Genomic DNA, 15,010 nt, shown 5'->3' with positions numbered 1-15,010 from the left:
GTCTAAGCCAATGCTGTTTTCTAGGATCTCCCATGAAATGGTGGATGAGCTTTCTGAAAATTTTTACCATGTGTGTATTGAAAGTTGCACTCATCCCTAATCGCTAAAAAAGAATGCACAGAAACAGACCATCAGTGGACTATCTAATTTATAAAATGTGACCGTTTTTATTGTCATTGTAAAGAGGTGTAGCTCAACCAGATTGTAACAAAATTACCACAGCTTATTCCAAAAGAAAATTTTAATACAAGAGATTTTAGAAAATTAAACACATTTGTTTAAAAATTCTATTGTGTAAACCTTAACATAAGAGGGCAGTTAACATAATACTACACGTTTCGGAGCGAGTCTGTGGACTGCTAGGCCCCACGTACGTCCAGACGGTGGACTAGACTCTCCATGTGTTGCCATGTCCCCCCCCCCGGCAGAGGGCTCACAGGGACCCGGTCAGCCAAAGGGGACTCTTCCAGGGAGGATGGCCTCCCTGCTGGGACACCAGAGGGCTCCTGCATTCACCGGTCTCCCTCCTCCAGGAAGTCCATATCTGCTAAGGTTAGCAAAGAGTTCTACCAAATGATGATGCCGGCAATGGTGAAACTAAGGCTGCGGAGGCAAAGGCGTTCTTTCCAGGCTGGATGCTGGATAAGAAAACATCCTAGTGAGCTCCACCAGCCCCTCACTCCGGAAAATGCGTGTTCTCCAGGCTCCTTTCAGCAACTTGGTGCAAATGTGCGGTCTGCTGTTCTGTATCCTTCTGTGGCCTCAGTCCCAATTTTTGCAAGGGCCTTCCCTACATAGTTTCTACTGAGGGTAGAAAGAGTCTTTCAAGGTGAACAAGTGGGCTCTCTGTGTGCAGGTCAGGAAAGCAGGAAGGGGACCCGATCAGGCTCCGAGGAGAAGGGTGCTACCTGGGCGTATCAGCTAGTGGTTTTCCAGTCATGATGGAGAGGCACGCATGTGCCCTAAGAACTGAACCCCTGGACCTCAGAACAGTAGTGCATTCAGCATGTTCTGTGGTGGGGTGCTCCTCCATGCTGTAAGCTCAACCGTCCTTTAGAGAAATCAGATTTTGTATTTTCCTATAAAGAAATGGATTGGGTAGATTAAGTAAAGCCCATTCACCGTGGTTGTGAGGATTTAGACACACGGAGAGGCTCCTTGCCCTCACGGAGAGCTGTCAACCGCAGGTCTGGACACCACAGTGGTTCGTGGCTGAGGGGAAGGTGAGACACGCGGGGTTGAGCTGAGCAGGTGCATCTGGGCAGCAGCAGCTGAGCCCAGAGCCAGTCGGTTGTGAGCACGCCCATTCCCCCCCCCCCCCCGATCCAGTAGCTGGTTTTATTTTAGAAACCTAATCAAAACCACGTGTTACAGAAACAGGAAACTGAACTTTTTGGCACAGAAACGTTAGATAAAATATACAGTGCTACAATGGTGCGAAATGAGCACAGAAGCCAAACCCAACAGCAAATATTGAATGTTAGCTTTAATGAAACAATGCAAAATATTTAGAAAAATGATGGTTGTACAAGACCTTGCTCCTGAGCAGATGCCTGCCTGTCGGAAGCACCCTCTGCCGCGGCCCGGGCTGGGGACAGAGCTCAGCGTGTGGGGCACGGTCCCATGCCAACCACAGAGGAGAGAAAGGTCAAGACAATTATTGCCTTTGGGGTTGACATCAGGCAGGTGGTGTGCCCCTTCTGGGATGCCTCTGCGCCGGTCTGATGTTCCTGGGCAGGTGGGTCCCTGGCAGGGTCGCTCTAGGCTGAAAATGGAGCCTGTCCTTTGCCCTCAGTTCTGCACCCAGGCAAGACGGTCCCTCGGGAGTGAGGTGCCTCCCTGGGAACGAGCTCTGGTGCATCCAAAGGCACCAGGCTGAGGCATGAAGGCTTCTGGAGGAGACTGGTGGGGCGGGTGTCTGCGGGGACAAGGCCTGGCCTCCAAGTGGGGGGGCAGGCCGGTTCCCCCGGTGAAGGTGAGCATGTCGGGGGGGGCGTCGAGGCCTAGAAGCCTGCGCCTCAGGTGGGTGAACTTTCCCATGTGGAGCCGAGAGGGCAAGAGAACACTTGGTGCAGCCCGGCCACAGAGACCCTGGTTCGGGGCGCGGGGAAGCAAGCAGGGTGGTTTCTGATCAACAGGGCTTGCTGGCAGCTCTCCGTTCCCGCTTCCTGACTCGGGGCCCACACACGCGATGCGTTATTAGGCTCCCGTGCCGGTTGGCTCTTGGCATGAGCTGCAGCTATCAGTCCGACGACTGTCAACAGCTTTGATTGCCTGTCGTTTTTAAAGGCACAACCCACACCCCGCCAATGCTGACAACTTGGAGTGGTCAGCCAAGAACTCGGGAGGTACCCAGCTGTGGAGCAGAGCCCAGCACGTAATAAAATTGTCCTCCTGTCCACAGACCCCCGCCCCTAGCCCTCCCTCTCTGTTCCTGTCTCAATGACTCAACGAGGTGATCCCTTTGTAACCAGAGCCCTTGGGTGTACCTGAGTAGTGGTGCTAAAGGTGACCATCATGGGAGAGAATGCCCTCTCCCGGGTGGGCCCCGCCGCCTTCCTCGGGTGCCAACTTTGGAGGCGTCAAAGGATCTTACTGGATCTAGGAGATAGGAGCAACTTCTACTGGTTCTTTCTGTTGCACTGTGTTTATCTCTGATGGGTCACGGGGCCGAGTGGGTGTCATGCAGGGCAAGGGCCAGCCAGCCCTCTGATTTGGATTCAACCAAAGGGCAGCAGACGACATGGACATGGGGAGAGGGTGGCATTTTGTGCATCGGGTCTCAGTCCGCACCTGGCTGGGCCTGGGTCTGTGGTTCTTTCTCCAGGAACTGGAGGCCCACTGCTTCTCTGCATCCCAGCATGCCAGGGAGCAGGGTGGGGATCTGGAGCAGCGATGGAGGTAACCACTGCATAATATTCTGTGACTCCAGAGTTAAGGCTTTGAGGAGTGGCTGTCATGTGTATGTCACATGCGGATCTGAGCTGAAATGAGGGGAGGTGGTCCGTATGCTGACAATGGTTCTAGGGTTTCTGCTCCATCACGAAAAGGGGGTGCATGTAGTAAGCAGCCTGGACGGGCTGTGTGTGGTCCCAGGAACAAGCTTTTCCATCTGCGTTTCAGGAAAGCAGGGCAAGTTTTCCATGAATAATTAAGCTTTAAAAAATAGAGTTTCTTCTTTTGTAAATACAGGCAGAGTATGTAATTGTTTCTCAAGGCTTAGCATCTGTCCGTCGTAGTTCTGGGCACTTTTTTTTTTTTTCCTTAACCTCTGCAGAATGTCAAAGGAGGTTCCTGGTGGGGATTTTGGAGAAGGTGAGGTCAGACTCACACTCAGACATGTCTTAGGCCCAGTGCCCAAACAGGCTGCGGGAGGCTCCACTCTGTATCTGCTGCCAACCCTGCTTCCCAGACTGAGGGGGAGCAGGAACCTGCCCTGGGGAGGCAGGCCTGGGGCAACTCATCTTCACCCGGTTCCTGCCTGCCAATGGGGCCTGCTCAGAGATTGGGGCGGGGAGGGGGGCAGAGGGACACACACTGAGAGCACGGTGGGGGGGCAGAGGGTACAGCATGAACGTGTGTTTAGGGAATGACCATGATCTGGTGCAAGTACACACTGTCCGAGTTCCCAGGGAGCCCCAAGTTCGGAGTTCTGCAGGGCTCCGGAGTGCGGTCTGCAAGCCCGAGGGCCTGTGGCCTCCTCCATCGTAGTTCCCAGAACAGAGTCTCTCTCACAACCTTGAGGCCTCTTGGCTTGTAAGGTCAAGGCCCTGGAATTCTGGACAGCCCAGGGCCCGCCAAGCCTCACAAGGTGCATATGGGCCCAGGCGACCTCTGGTTTCCTACAGGGGCTAGTACTTCCAGAAGCCAACCTCAGAAGGTTGGGGGAAGTGCTCTATGCACCCCAGTTCAGGGTCCTTAGTAGCTCCTTCACAAGGAGGCCACTAGCATGTCTTCCTCGAGGAGGCCACATGAGCTATCACTGGCCACGGATTCTACAACCAGGGGGTTTTAGGGCCCCTGGTAGAGAGTAAAAGGGGAAGGAACGTGACCTCCCCCCCAACCCCACGTGGCCATAGGTTACAGCAGGCAGTTATGAAAAAAAAAAAAAAAAAAAACCCAGGGTAACAGTCATTCTAATTCCCATGTGGAAAAGAGTCAAGAGGTGGTCTCTGACCCACCTCAGAGTTGTGCATCTCCACCACGGGGCTCTGCGCTCCCCCTGGTGCCCACCCTCCTGCCGGCCCCTGGGCTGGAGGAAGAGGAACGGGCAGGCCCTGGGAGGGCGCCCGTGTGTCCGGCGAGCAGCCGCCTTGCCCTCTGAGACTGCCCAGTTTAATCAGTGTCATGGGACTGGGGAGGAAGGTGTGCTCTCGGGGCTTCACCAGGTGGCGGGGGGCTCACTCCAGGGTGGAAGGGGCCGGCTGCTGGGGCCAGGTCAGATGCGGAGTGGCTGGGTGGAGGCAGCTGGTGCAGCACATAGGGCCCAAGTCTGGGATTCGGCGGAGGTCAGAGGTCGCCGCTCTGGGGCTCCACGTTGCGGGTCTCTCTGGGGTGACCTCGGGACAGCTTGGGGAAGCGGGAAGCCACTTTGGGCCGGGTGTTCTTGGTCAGCGGTTCTCCAGGAGGGGTGATGTCACTGTGGGATAGAGCAGGGAAGAATCCGATTAAGTCAGGGCGTCCAGCAGGGTGTGAGAAGGGCAGGAGTGGTCTCAGAGGGGACAGATGCTCCCCAGCTCTGACAGGTGAGCGCAAGGGGGGCCAGGGCTTTCTTCCCCATTGTCACTGATCCGTGCCCTTGCTGGAGGATCAAAGAAAACGCTTTGGAGAACATTGCATTTAAGGTCAAAAGAGGTGTAGCAAAAAGGGGGGGGCCTTCTTGTGGAATTCATCCTAAAAGAATAACCAGGATGTAGGCCACCGTCTAATTAGAAGGACGTTCCCATGCAAAAGAGCCAAAAAGAGCACAACCACTCCGCAGTCCAACGGAGGGGATGACCCACCTGGGTTTTAAAGGGCCTGCGCCCCGGGACAGTGGGAGCGCTACGGGCCGCGCTGGAGGGGGCACTGAGCGCCCAGGGAGGACGGACGAGGAGAACCCGAGATAAAATAGGGTGTGGGCCCCTGCCAGGCGTTCGGGAAAACCTGCGGGAGAAGGAGGTTTGTCCCTTCCTTCCATGCCGTTCTTGAGCACCCGTGTGGGCCGAGCCCTGTTGGAGCCCCTGCAGATGGCAGCCACGAGCAACACCGCTTCTCCCAGGCCTGGTGGAGACTTGCCGGCCACCGGGGAGATGACGTTACCGGTGGGACACGTGATGAAGGCAGCCAGAGCGTCCCTGGGCAGAAGGTGCCCGAGAGCGCTGGTGGGTCAGGTCAGGAGGCCCTCGATGCAGGAGGACAGGAGGGAGGCCTGTCAGGTGGTCCTGGCTGGGGCCGGGGGCGGGGGGGCGGTAGTCGTCTAAAGTGACCCCTGCCTGCCCTGGGGAGAAGGGCCTGGAGGGGTCTGGGCTGTGAACGCAGAGTTGGTGAACTCTGTCTTATTTCCTACAGTTCTCGTAACAAATGACCCCACACTTAGTGGCTTGAACGCCAAACGTACCGTCTTGCAGTTGTGGGGGACCTTAAGTCCAAAATGGGTCTTATGGAGCTAAAGTCAGAATGTTGGCAGACCTGGTTCCTTCTGGAGGCTCCAGGGGAGAATGTTTCCCTGCTTTTCCCCGTTTCTGGCCACCTGCATTCCTCTCCCTCATACCAGGACCTTCGTGATCACACGGGGCCCACCTGGGCCATCTGCCTTTTTCGAGATCCTGGACCACACCGGCCACACCCCCTGCGCCAGGTCAGGGGACACAGAGGGTCCAGGGACTGGGGCATGGACATTCTTAGCGTTATTCTGTGCGGCACAGAGATTGGAACAGTGGAATCAACAAGATTTGGTATTTGAACAACAATGGGCTCTAGAGCTGGCAGAAAATACGAGTAAGAAATGATAACTTCTACAAACAATATCTCACTGGGACAAAACATGTCTAAAACACCAAGCTGAGGTGAACCTCATTCTCGCGTCTCGAGTGTCCCTGCGCCACTGACCTTCCAAACGTGTGGCCCCCAGACTGTGCCAGCAAAGACAGCCCCTCTGTCGATGAGCACTGAGGCTCAGCAGTACCCCGGCCACCCAGGGAGTAAGTGGCAGATCCAGAATCGTCCAAGCCCCTCCAGACGAGTTAGGGAATGAGCCACATTAAAAAAGAAATTGCCCCTGCCTCCCGGGGTCCCCGTGGGTTCTGTGGGACAGCCCACTTCCTTCCCGCATCTCAGCAGTGGTTCTGCTGACAGGGGTCGGATCTTTCCGCTTTTGCAGGGACACGGCCATCGTGCTCAGCGAGATGCCCCTTGTGGTGAGTTCAAGACAGCATCTCACTAACAAAATGAGAAACTCCTCTAGTGACGATCTCCTACACCCTAAGTCCGGCTATGCTTCGCGTCCTGTTCCCGGAGGAGCGAGCGGTACCGTCCAGCCGAGAGCAAGTGGGAGCTGCTCCTCGTTCCCACCATCCGTCCAGGTGCTTAGCTGCATGGTCCTCCTTCAGAAGGACACCTGGCCGTAGGCTACTGTTTCTTCTCTCGAAACTACCCAAGGTACCAAAAGCCTCTTTACCCTGAAGGCCCCTTACAGGATGGGCAGAAAATGCTGGAAGGCCTCACCCCTCACACTGTGCAGGAGGCCTTGGATATAAATGTCACTGGAAACCACCCCCTCCCTTCACTAGTCAGGATCCAGAGTGACCCCAACTCGGAGGCTGTCACCCTCGCTGGGCATGACATGCCAGGTGGGCGTGAGTCCCACCAGAGCCTGTCAGGCCCCGGGAGGGAGAGTTACAAGCCAGTCGGGACAGTTTGTTTTTCCACAGGTAGCACCTGCGGAGGTGGAGGTGGCCTCGCCCTGAGCCAGAGCCCAGTCCTGCCACCCAGGGGCTGGGCGCCTTGCTCGTCGGGCGCAGGGAAGGCTGAGTGCGCGGCCCTCAGCACGCTGCGGGGAGGAAAGGGGCCTGAACCCCACGTAAGGCCACACGCTGGCTGCCTTTCTTCAGGCAAGTGCCTGGTTCTCCTTGAGCCCTGGCTTCCAAGACAGAAGGAAGATGGGGCTGTTTTGAGAGTTCAAGGGAGAGTCAGCCCCTCAGACTACGTGAGCTCTGTTGTCTGATACCGTGCTGGACAGACGGGGGCCCACAGCCTCACTGGGGATGGGCAGCACAGACCCCGGGACAGACTGTTAGAGAGGAGCTTGGTAGTTGCCCTGACAGGGTAAACACAGGGTGTTCCGAGCAGGGTGCGAGACGTGCTCATCACGGTGGTTACAGGGCTTCCTGGAGGAGGAAGAGCGGAGAAGGATGAGCAGGACAGAGTTGTGTGGTTCACCGTGGCAAGGGCCCTGTGCTGGCTGACCTCGCCAGCTGCTTCACCTTCCCGGAAGGCAGGATTGGCCACACAGGTGGACCGCCATGTCACTGAGCTGATGCTTGGGGACTCTTGAGTGTCACTGCTGGGGCTGGGGGCCTGACCATGAAAGTAGCTGGTACGGGGGGAGGGAGAGCTCCATCCTCAAGGCCCCAGCAAGCGGCGACAGTGAGCCTGGCCGCCGTGCTGGGGGAGATGGGCAGAAGCTGTTGCAGTAACTCCCATAAACCCAGAGCAGTGGGGGCAGCACAGAGGCCCCTGGAGTTGAGCTGGTGGCATAGGGAGAGGGTCAGGGGGAGCAGGGAGCCATAGTAATGACTGGGTGGAGGTTAAAGGCAGCCGGACAAAGAGCTGCCAGCCCAGGGCCTGTGTAAGGCCCCACCCCAAGGAACTCTATGGGTTTTTTAGGTCAAGAACTATCCAACAGTTTCCTGTACCCATTGGCCATTTGTGTGTCGTCTCTGGAGAAATGCCTACTCCAGTCCTTAGATGGCTCTTTAATTGGGGAAATGCACATCCAAACCACAGGGAGCTCTCACCTCACACCTGTCAGGATGGTGATTCTCATAAAGCCACCACGTTTTGGGAAGGAAGTTGGAGCTTGGAAACCTTGTACACTGTCGGTGGGGATGCAAGATGGTACAGCTGCTAAGGGAAACCACGTGGAGCTTCCGCAAATAATGACAAAGAGAACTACTGTATGATCCAGCAATCCCAGCTCTGGGCATTCCCCCCAAAGAATGGAAATCAGGATCCTGAAAAGGTATCTGCACCCCCATGTTCACTGCAGCATTATTCACAAGAGCGAGGCCACAGAAACCAGCTAAGAGTCCAGGGACAGACGGATGGATACAGACAATGTGGTGTGTACATATAATGGAATCTTATTCAGCCTTCCAGGAAATTCTGAGCTAAGCAACCCCATGGATGAACCTGGAGAAGATTATGCTAAGTGAGCTCAGTCCGCAGAAGCTGTAAGTCTGTGGGATTCCACCTGCATGTGGTGTCTAAAACAGTCCAACTCCTAGAATCAAGAGTGGAACTCTGGTCATCAGAGTGGGGAGTTACGAATCAGCAGCACAAAGCTTCAGTTACTCTGAAATCCTTTCTAGAGCCCTGCCGTACAACACTGTCCCTGTCGTCACCGAGAACGTAATACCCACCCAGAAGGTAGCGGGTAGATGTCATGTTCTCACACCATATGGTTTTTTGTGTGTCTAATACTGGCAAGTGAATCGTAGCAGAAGGCGTGAGCCTGTGGGTACGTGTCACTGGGAGGACAGAGCGGGTGGCGAGCTGGGAGCAGGGGCTGAGCCTGCTCTGAGCGGGCAGAGGTCACTGGTGCCCCGGGGCTGGGCACAGGCCATTCCAGGGAGGCGGGAACAGGTGTTCGCAAGGCCAGCCTGACATCAGGGAGATTTTCTTTAACTGAGGCTCCCTCGAGCCTCTACTGTAGCCACTGCCTCTGTTGCGGTCCCAGCTCTGTGTCCTCAGAAGGCAGTTCTCTCCGTCCTGGTGAGCCGGCGACCGTTTGCTCCCTGGCCCTGGCGATAGAGGGCGGGCCCCCGAGAAGCCAGCTGTCACTGCTCCGGCATGGCTGTGTTGTCTGATAAAGTGGGGGCCCGGGGGCTCGCGGGAGGGGGACTGAAGAGCAAGGTGGACCTACCTTCTTGATCCTCCCGCCTCCGTCCTGAGGTCGGGGCCGATCTGCCCCCTTCCCCAGACGAGAAAGGCCCCGCCTCCACCCTAAGCAGGGATGTCCTCCATAAACCATGTGAAGCACTGGACAGGACTTCATTTTTGGAGTCCAAAAACCAGGGTTCATTCTGTTAGACACTAGAGAACCCTAGAGGAAGGTATGTTACCTTCCCCTGACTCAGTTTTCTGATCTGTGAAATGGGGATGCTACGGGTCTTTCCTACCATGCGTGAACCAATCAACACCTATTGATTGAGTCTGCTGCCCTTCGAGGTGGATGTGGCGCGCTCAGGGCCCCAGACAATGGAGCTAAGAGTGCAAGAGCACGAGTGAAGTCCGGCAAGCAAAAGCTTCGGCACTTTGGCAGCAAGGAACCGGGTAGAGGCTTTTACAAAGATTTTGCAAAAGACCAAACTATAGTAACTTCAACCCCTGCCATCCTCCACTCCCTCCCTCTGTCCAACCTGGGGGAGGGGGGAGGGACCCTCCTCTGCAGTGACCCTCCTTCTGTTTTTGGAAAAGACCCGTGTGTTGGGTGGTAGACCATAAGCTGCCTAGTCTCGACCCAGCGGAGGGCGGTCTCGTGTGCCGGCAGGCGCCCCGAGGACAGGTAGGGGGCAGGGACGTGCACATGCTACTTGAACTGCCGGCCCAGCCTTCAGAGATCAGGGAACCAGGGCCAAAGACTGCAGTCACTGTAGAGGAAGACCAAGCCTCTGAGAGATCATCACGGTCTCTCTCAGCCGGGGCTAGACCCTTGTGGGCTTCCGGGGCAGTGAAGACAAGACTTGGTTTCGACCCTGAGGTTGCTCAGACTGGGGCAGTGGGGGTGTAGTAAGTGACCAAAGAAAAGCCGTCCACCATGCCTGGGGGGAGGGGAGCTGGGGAGGGTCCCGGGGGCAGGGCCTGAGGCAAGCCCTGGGGCAGGAGTGAGGCCCCATGGGAGACAGGAGGAAGGGAGGGGCTTTCGGGCAGGAAGAACAGTGAGAGGCTCCAGGAAGAGGACGGGCTGCAGGCCCCAAGCTGCCCACGGACGCAGGGTGGCACGTGGATGTGTGCGGCAAAGGAAGGCTACAAGGTGATCTAGATCCATGCGGTCCTGGAGTTGTACTAACCTGCTTTCTGCAGGGATAGACCCGGGGGTGAGTGAAGACTTGGCAATGAAACCACCTCTTCTGGGCTGGGGCAGTGCTGTCCCCGTCACTAGGCTGTACTGGATTTACTCCATTGATGGATAACGTATATCAACTGATAACCTCTACTAAGGACAGAACACGTGAACATGATCCAACTTCCCTCTCGGTGCTCTCATCAACATGAATAGCCTTGAAGAGGAGCGTGCTGAGGATGAGATTTTCTTCACTCCGACACAGGCTGCAGCCCCCAGCCAGGACTCAGGCTCCAGTCTCGGGGACCGTGCAGCTCCTCTCAGACCCAGGCTCAGTGGGGAAGGGGGCGGCCACCTTCGGGGTAGGATTCTGGGAGTCCCAGCATCGTTATCATAGGCAGGAACGGTCACTGAGGCCCAGAATCGCCATGCCCAGAGCTGTCATGTTTCCCAGATTCCATCTTCATCACCATTTACACCTTCCCCATTTCCTCCTATCCGCATAGCTCCCCTATAAAACTCAAGATTTTTCTTTACCTCTATTTATAGGTTACTTTGGCTGATGAGAAAATACCCATACAAATGGATTCAAGGCATCTTAAAACATTCTTTAAAAGTTTCCCTGTGTTACCAGAGGTTCGTTGGCCACCCCCACATACTACATGAAGGTGGTCTTCTTCAAAATGCATGTTCTTGGCATGTCAGATAAATCTGAAAGGCATTATACTACGTGAAAGGAGCCGGGCTAGGGCACCTGGGTGGCCCGTGGGCTGAGCGGCTGCCTGCGGCACGAGTCCTGGGATGGAGCCTGGCATCAGGCTGCCTGCTCAGTGGGGAGTCTGCTTCTCCCTCTGCCCTCCCCTACCCCCAACTCCTGCTTGCTCGCACTCTCTCAAATGTTTTTTTTTAAGGTTTTGTCAGAGACAGAGTGCGCACAAGCAGGGGGAGTGGTGGGCAGAAGCAGAGGGAGAAGCAGGCTCCCCGCTGAGCAGGCAGCCCGATGTGGGGCTCGAACCCAGGACCCTGGGATCATGACCTGACCCGAAGGTCTGTAGACGCTTAACTGACTGAGCCACACAGGTGTCCTTAAATTAACCCCCCCCCAAAAAAAAGGGCAGCCAGGCTCAAAAGCTATACCCTGATTTCATTCATAGGACATTTTGGAAAAGGCAAAACTATAGGGACAGATCCCAGGGTGCCAGGGGTTGACTACAGCATGCTCTAGGGGATGCTGGGGGGTGAAGGGGCTGCTATTCTGTATCTTGATGATGGTGGTAGTTCTTGGATTCCATGCTTTTGTCAAAACTCCTAGAACCGTGTAAGAGAAAGGGCAAGTTTTACCACATACAACTTATACCTCCATCTCACTAAGCCTGGCTGAGAAAGGCAGTCTTTTTAGGTCTACTTCAGCATGAAGGGGCATCTCTGTTCTGAGTTTAATAGGAGACTGTGACCTTGTCCCCTTATCTCAGTAGAAAGAGCAGGGGTTCTGGGGACAGAAATCTTAGATTCTATCATTTACCAGCCGGGGTACCTGGACAGGTCACTGATGTGCTGGGGCCTCCCAGTCCTCCCCTGTAAGACGGATCATAGTAAAAAGACAACTGAATTAAATGAGCCAAACGTCTGAACAGACCTTTCTCTGAGGACAATATACAAACGACCAATCAGCGGTGAAAAGACGCTCAACATCATCAGCCATCGGGAAGCGCATATCGAAGCCACAGTGAAGGCTCTCTTCGCACCCCCTGGGATGGCCACTGTCCGGCAGAGCAAATGTTGGGGACGATGTGCAGAGAGCAGAACGGCACCACCCTGCCGGTGGGAATGGTGCACGGGTTTGAAAGGCAGGCAGCTCCTCCGACAATTAAACAGTTGCCGTAACACCCGATAGCTCTAGATACACACCGGGGAGAAATGAAAATGCGTCCCACACAGGAACTTGGATGCTGAAAGCAGCATTAGTTCTAATGGCCCAAAAGCATGGAGACCGCCCGTGTCCATCAGGAGAGTGGACGAGGTGCTCTGTCCGTACAGTGGAGGAGTGGGACTCGGCTGTGGGCGTGCTGAGGCTCTGCGACGCGTCCCGGGGTGGGGGGCAGCACGCACCCCTGCGCCATGCCACGGTCCGCAGACTACAAGGGGGTCAAGGCAGGTCAGAAGCAGCAAACGCAAGGAGGACTCTCCCTTCCCTTAAAAGCAGACCATCTAAGGGCGCCTGGGTGGCTCAGTTGGTTAAGCGACTGCCTTCGGCTCAGGTCATGATCCTGGAGTCCCGGGATCGAGTCCCGCATCGGGCTCCCTGCTCAGCGGGGAGTCTGCTTCTTCCTCTGACCCTCCTCCCTCTCCTGCTCTCTGTCTCTCATTCTCTCTCTCAAATAAATAAATAAAATCTTAAAAAAAAAAAAAAGCAGACCATCTAAAACTTCCATGGGAAAGCGGTCCTTTCTACGTCGGAAGTAAAGTAAGTCTTCTCGAGGGGAAGTGGGGGCCAAGAGCATTCTGTACAATCCGATCTTGTGAAAATAATTCTCCTCTTCCTTGCGCCCCCTTGCCCCCCATAACTTCACTTTTCCACACTTGCCTTTGGTTCCCCCTTATGTAGAAGCAGGTAGGTCTTGGCAGTTGGGGGGTCTTGTCTTCCTTATCACTCCCGTGGCACGGAGCACCTGTGACTCTGCGCTCTGCCCCGTTCCTCGGGCATACGCAGATTTCACTCCCAGGCCAGCCGGAAGCCCTCAGAGAGGGGCAGACGTTGCCAGCCCCCCCGCCATGCCCTGGCGCGGGTAAGCCCTGCAAGCCCCCTGCTGGCCGAAACACGCCAGGCTCATGGGTCCACCTACTCCGTGATTCCGTTCGTGGGAAGCTCCGGAATAGGGTCATTTGGAGAAATGGGAAGTGTGTGGTTGCTTGGGGCAGGGGAAACATGGGGCTCCTTTCTGTCGTGATGAAAATCTAAAGCGAGGTGGTGGCTGTATGTATCTCTGGACTCAAAGCTATTGATCCGGGCGTGCTCTCCGTGGGCGAACTGTATGGCGTGTGCACTGTGTCGTAAGGAGGCTATTTGAAGAAGTGGCCCAAGCTGAAAAAACAAAGAGGAGGGATGGTGCAGGATCTTCCCTGGCAGGTCCCTGTGACATAGCGTGGGACCATGCTGGGTGCCTGGTAGCTTCCTTCCCCTGCTGCTGAACTTGGCTTTGGTCCCCTTCTGCACGGCAACGACCTCCTCTGAGAAAACAGTTCCTGCGCTCTAACAGAGTCCTGTCCTTCGGGTCCTGTTAAAGCCATCTCGGCGTCCACATGGGGATGGTCTCAGGCTTTGAACCAGGGGACAGGAAGTGAGGGACAGATGGATGCAGGGGCCTCCTTCCCCCAGGCCACGAGATGCAGACTTCCTGGGCTCTAGGCACTCCTGGTCTTGGAGACGGGAGTGCTGTGGGGGAACGTCCCTTCCCCATGCCCGACACTGGGCATCTGGTTCTCAGCTGGAACCTGGCCTGGGCCCTCAGCTGGAAGGCGGTGGGAGAAGCCGCCTCCTGAGCATGGCTGCTCACCCAGGACACAGCCCACATGTCCCCCACAGACCTTCTCCTCAAGCTGCCGGGGGGTTCTCTCCCTGACAATTAGCTCGGCGGCCCTTACAGAAACTCGCCCTTGTCCCTCCTGCTGGCTACCATCGGGGCGCCAGAGAAATCGGGTCTGTGGAAGCAGCACCTGCCAGGAGCCCCAGGGGTGACTGTTCTTTTTAATAAGCCTCTGGGGTGCACCTCCCTGGCATCCCAGTCCCCAGCACGTGGGTGACATCGATCCGATGGTCTCAGCCACTCAGCAGTGAAAAATGGCCATGGGGAGAGATTTACTTTTCATTTCGCTTGTAAACTGGGTGTAGAGAGCAGTCAATACTCCATTTGCTGGGAGCCGCCTGCCGTGGCTTGTGGGGGGCTGTGCATGGGTGATGCTGGCGGCCAGGCCGGGCCCCAGCACACAGCTGGGACTGAGCTCTTTCCTACCAAAGCTGTGGCCACTGTCCTCTGAGACCTGGCTCCCTGGGGAGGTCTGTGTGTGCAGGAGTTGGGAGAACTGTGTTCTGCCTCCATGGTGTGCAAACCATGAAGAAGAGCTGCCCTCCCATCTGCGGGGTCGGGGGAGGCCCCGCTCCACCCCCACGGCCAGTGGTGTCAGGGCTGCGAGCCTGTTGTTGGTCCACGTGTACCAGGCCACAGAGCCTTTGAACTCGCTTGTGGGCACGCTTCAGGGCTCCGGCCCCTACGATGGGGATCCAAAGGACCCGGCTGTACCTGTCATCAGCCCCAGCCCTGAAGGTTTCCCTCTGGGGAGACCATCCCTGTGCATTAGGGGAAGGCGGCCTCCATGCACTTCTTCGGTTTCCTGCCCCGTGGTTAGATCTGGGGCCCAAGAACAAAGTTCTGCTCTCACAGATTGACCCACAGATGGTTCTGGTGCTTCTTCAGATCCCCACAGTTCCTAACCCCAAAAGGTCTCGTGATTTAATGATTTTCAATATGATCTTTACACGCTGGCCTCATGACGGAGGTGCTGTGACGTTCTGTTCTTGGGATGCCGCGGCGGGTGACGCCGGCGCCGGTGTGCAGAGGTTATGGGCGACAGTCACAGGGTGCTTACTGGAGGGCGGGGGGGGGGGCCTGAGCACCAATCCTGTATCTGTGTCTGCCTCCCACCCACCTTGTTGCATGCACGGGGTCTAGAACAGAACGTCGAGTGTGG

At 56.0% G+C, this 15,010-nt stretch overlaps 1 protein-coding gene across 1 annotated transcript in view; it reads right to left on the bottom strand.

The window, feature by feature from the left end:
* Positions 1-2,420: 2,420 nt before the first annotated feature.
* Positions 2,421-15,010, bottom strand: part of SNX29 (sorting nexin 29) — a 497,051-nt gene continuing 484,461 nt past the window's right edge. The window contains exon 20 of the mRNA XM_035022295.1: positions 2,421-4,639. Within this exon, the coding sequence (XP_034878186.1) occupies positions 4,510-4,639 (130 nt within the window). The 3' untranslated portion in view covers positions 2,421-4,509. The remainder of the gene's footprint in view (positions 4,640-15,010) is intronic.

Source organism: Mirounga leonina, unplaced genomic scaffold (genome assembly GCF_011800145.1).
Source record: "Mirounga leonina isolate KUSES-001 unplaced genomic scaffold, KU_Mleo_1.0 Mir_175, whole genome shotgun sequence".
Taxonomy (NCBI): domain Eukaryota; kingdom Metazoa; phylum Chordata; class Mammalia; order Carnivora; family Phocidae; genus Mirounga; species Mirounga leonina.
The sequence above is the reverse complement of the archived record's forward strand: the minus strand, read 5'-3'. Positions and strand labels throughout refer to the sequence as shown.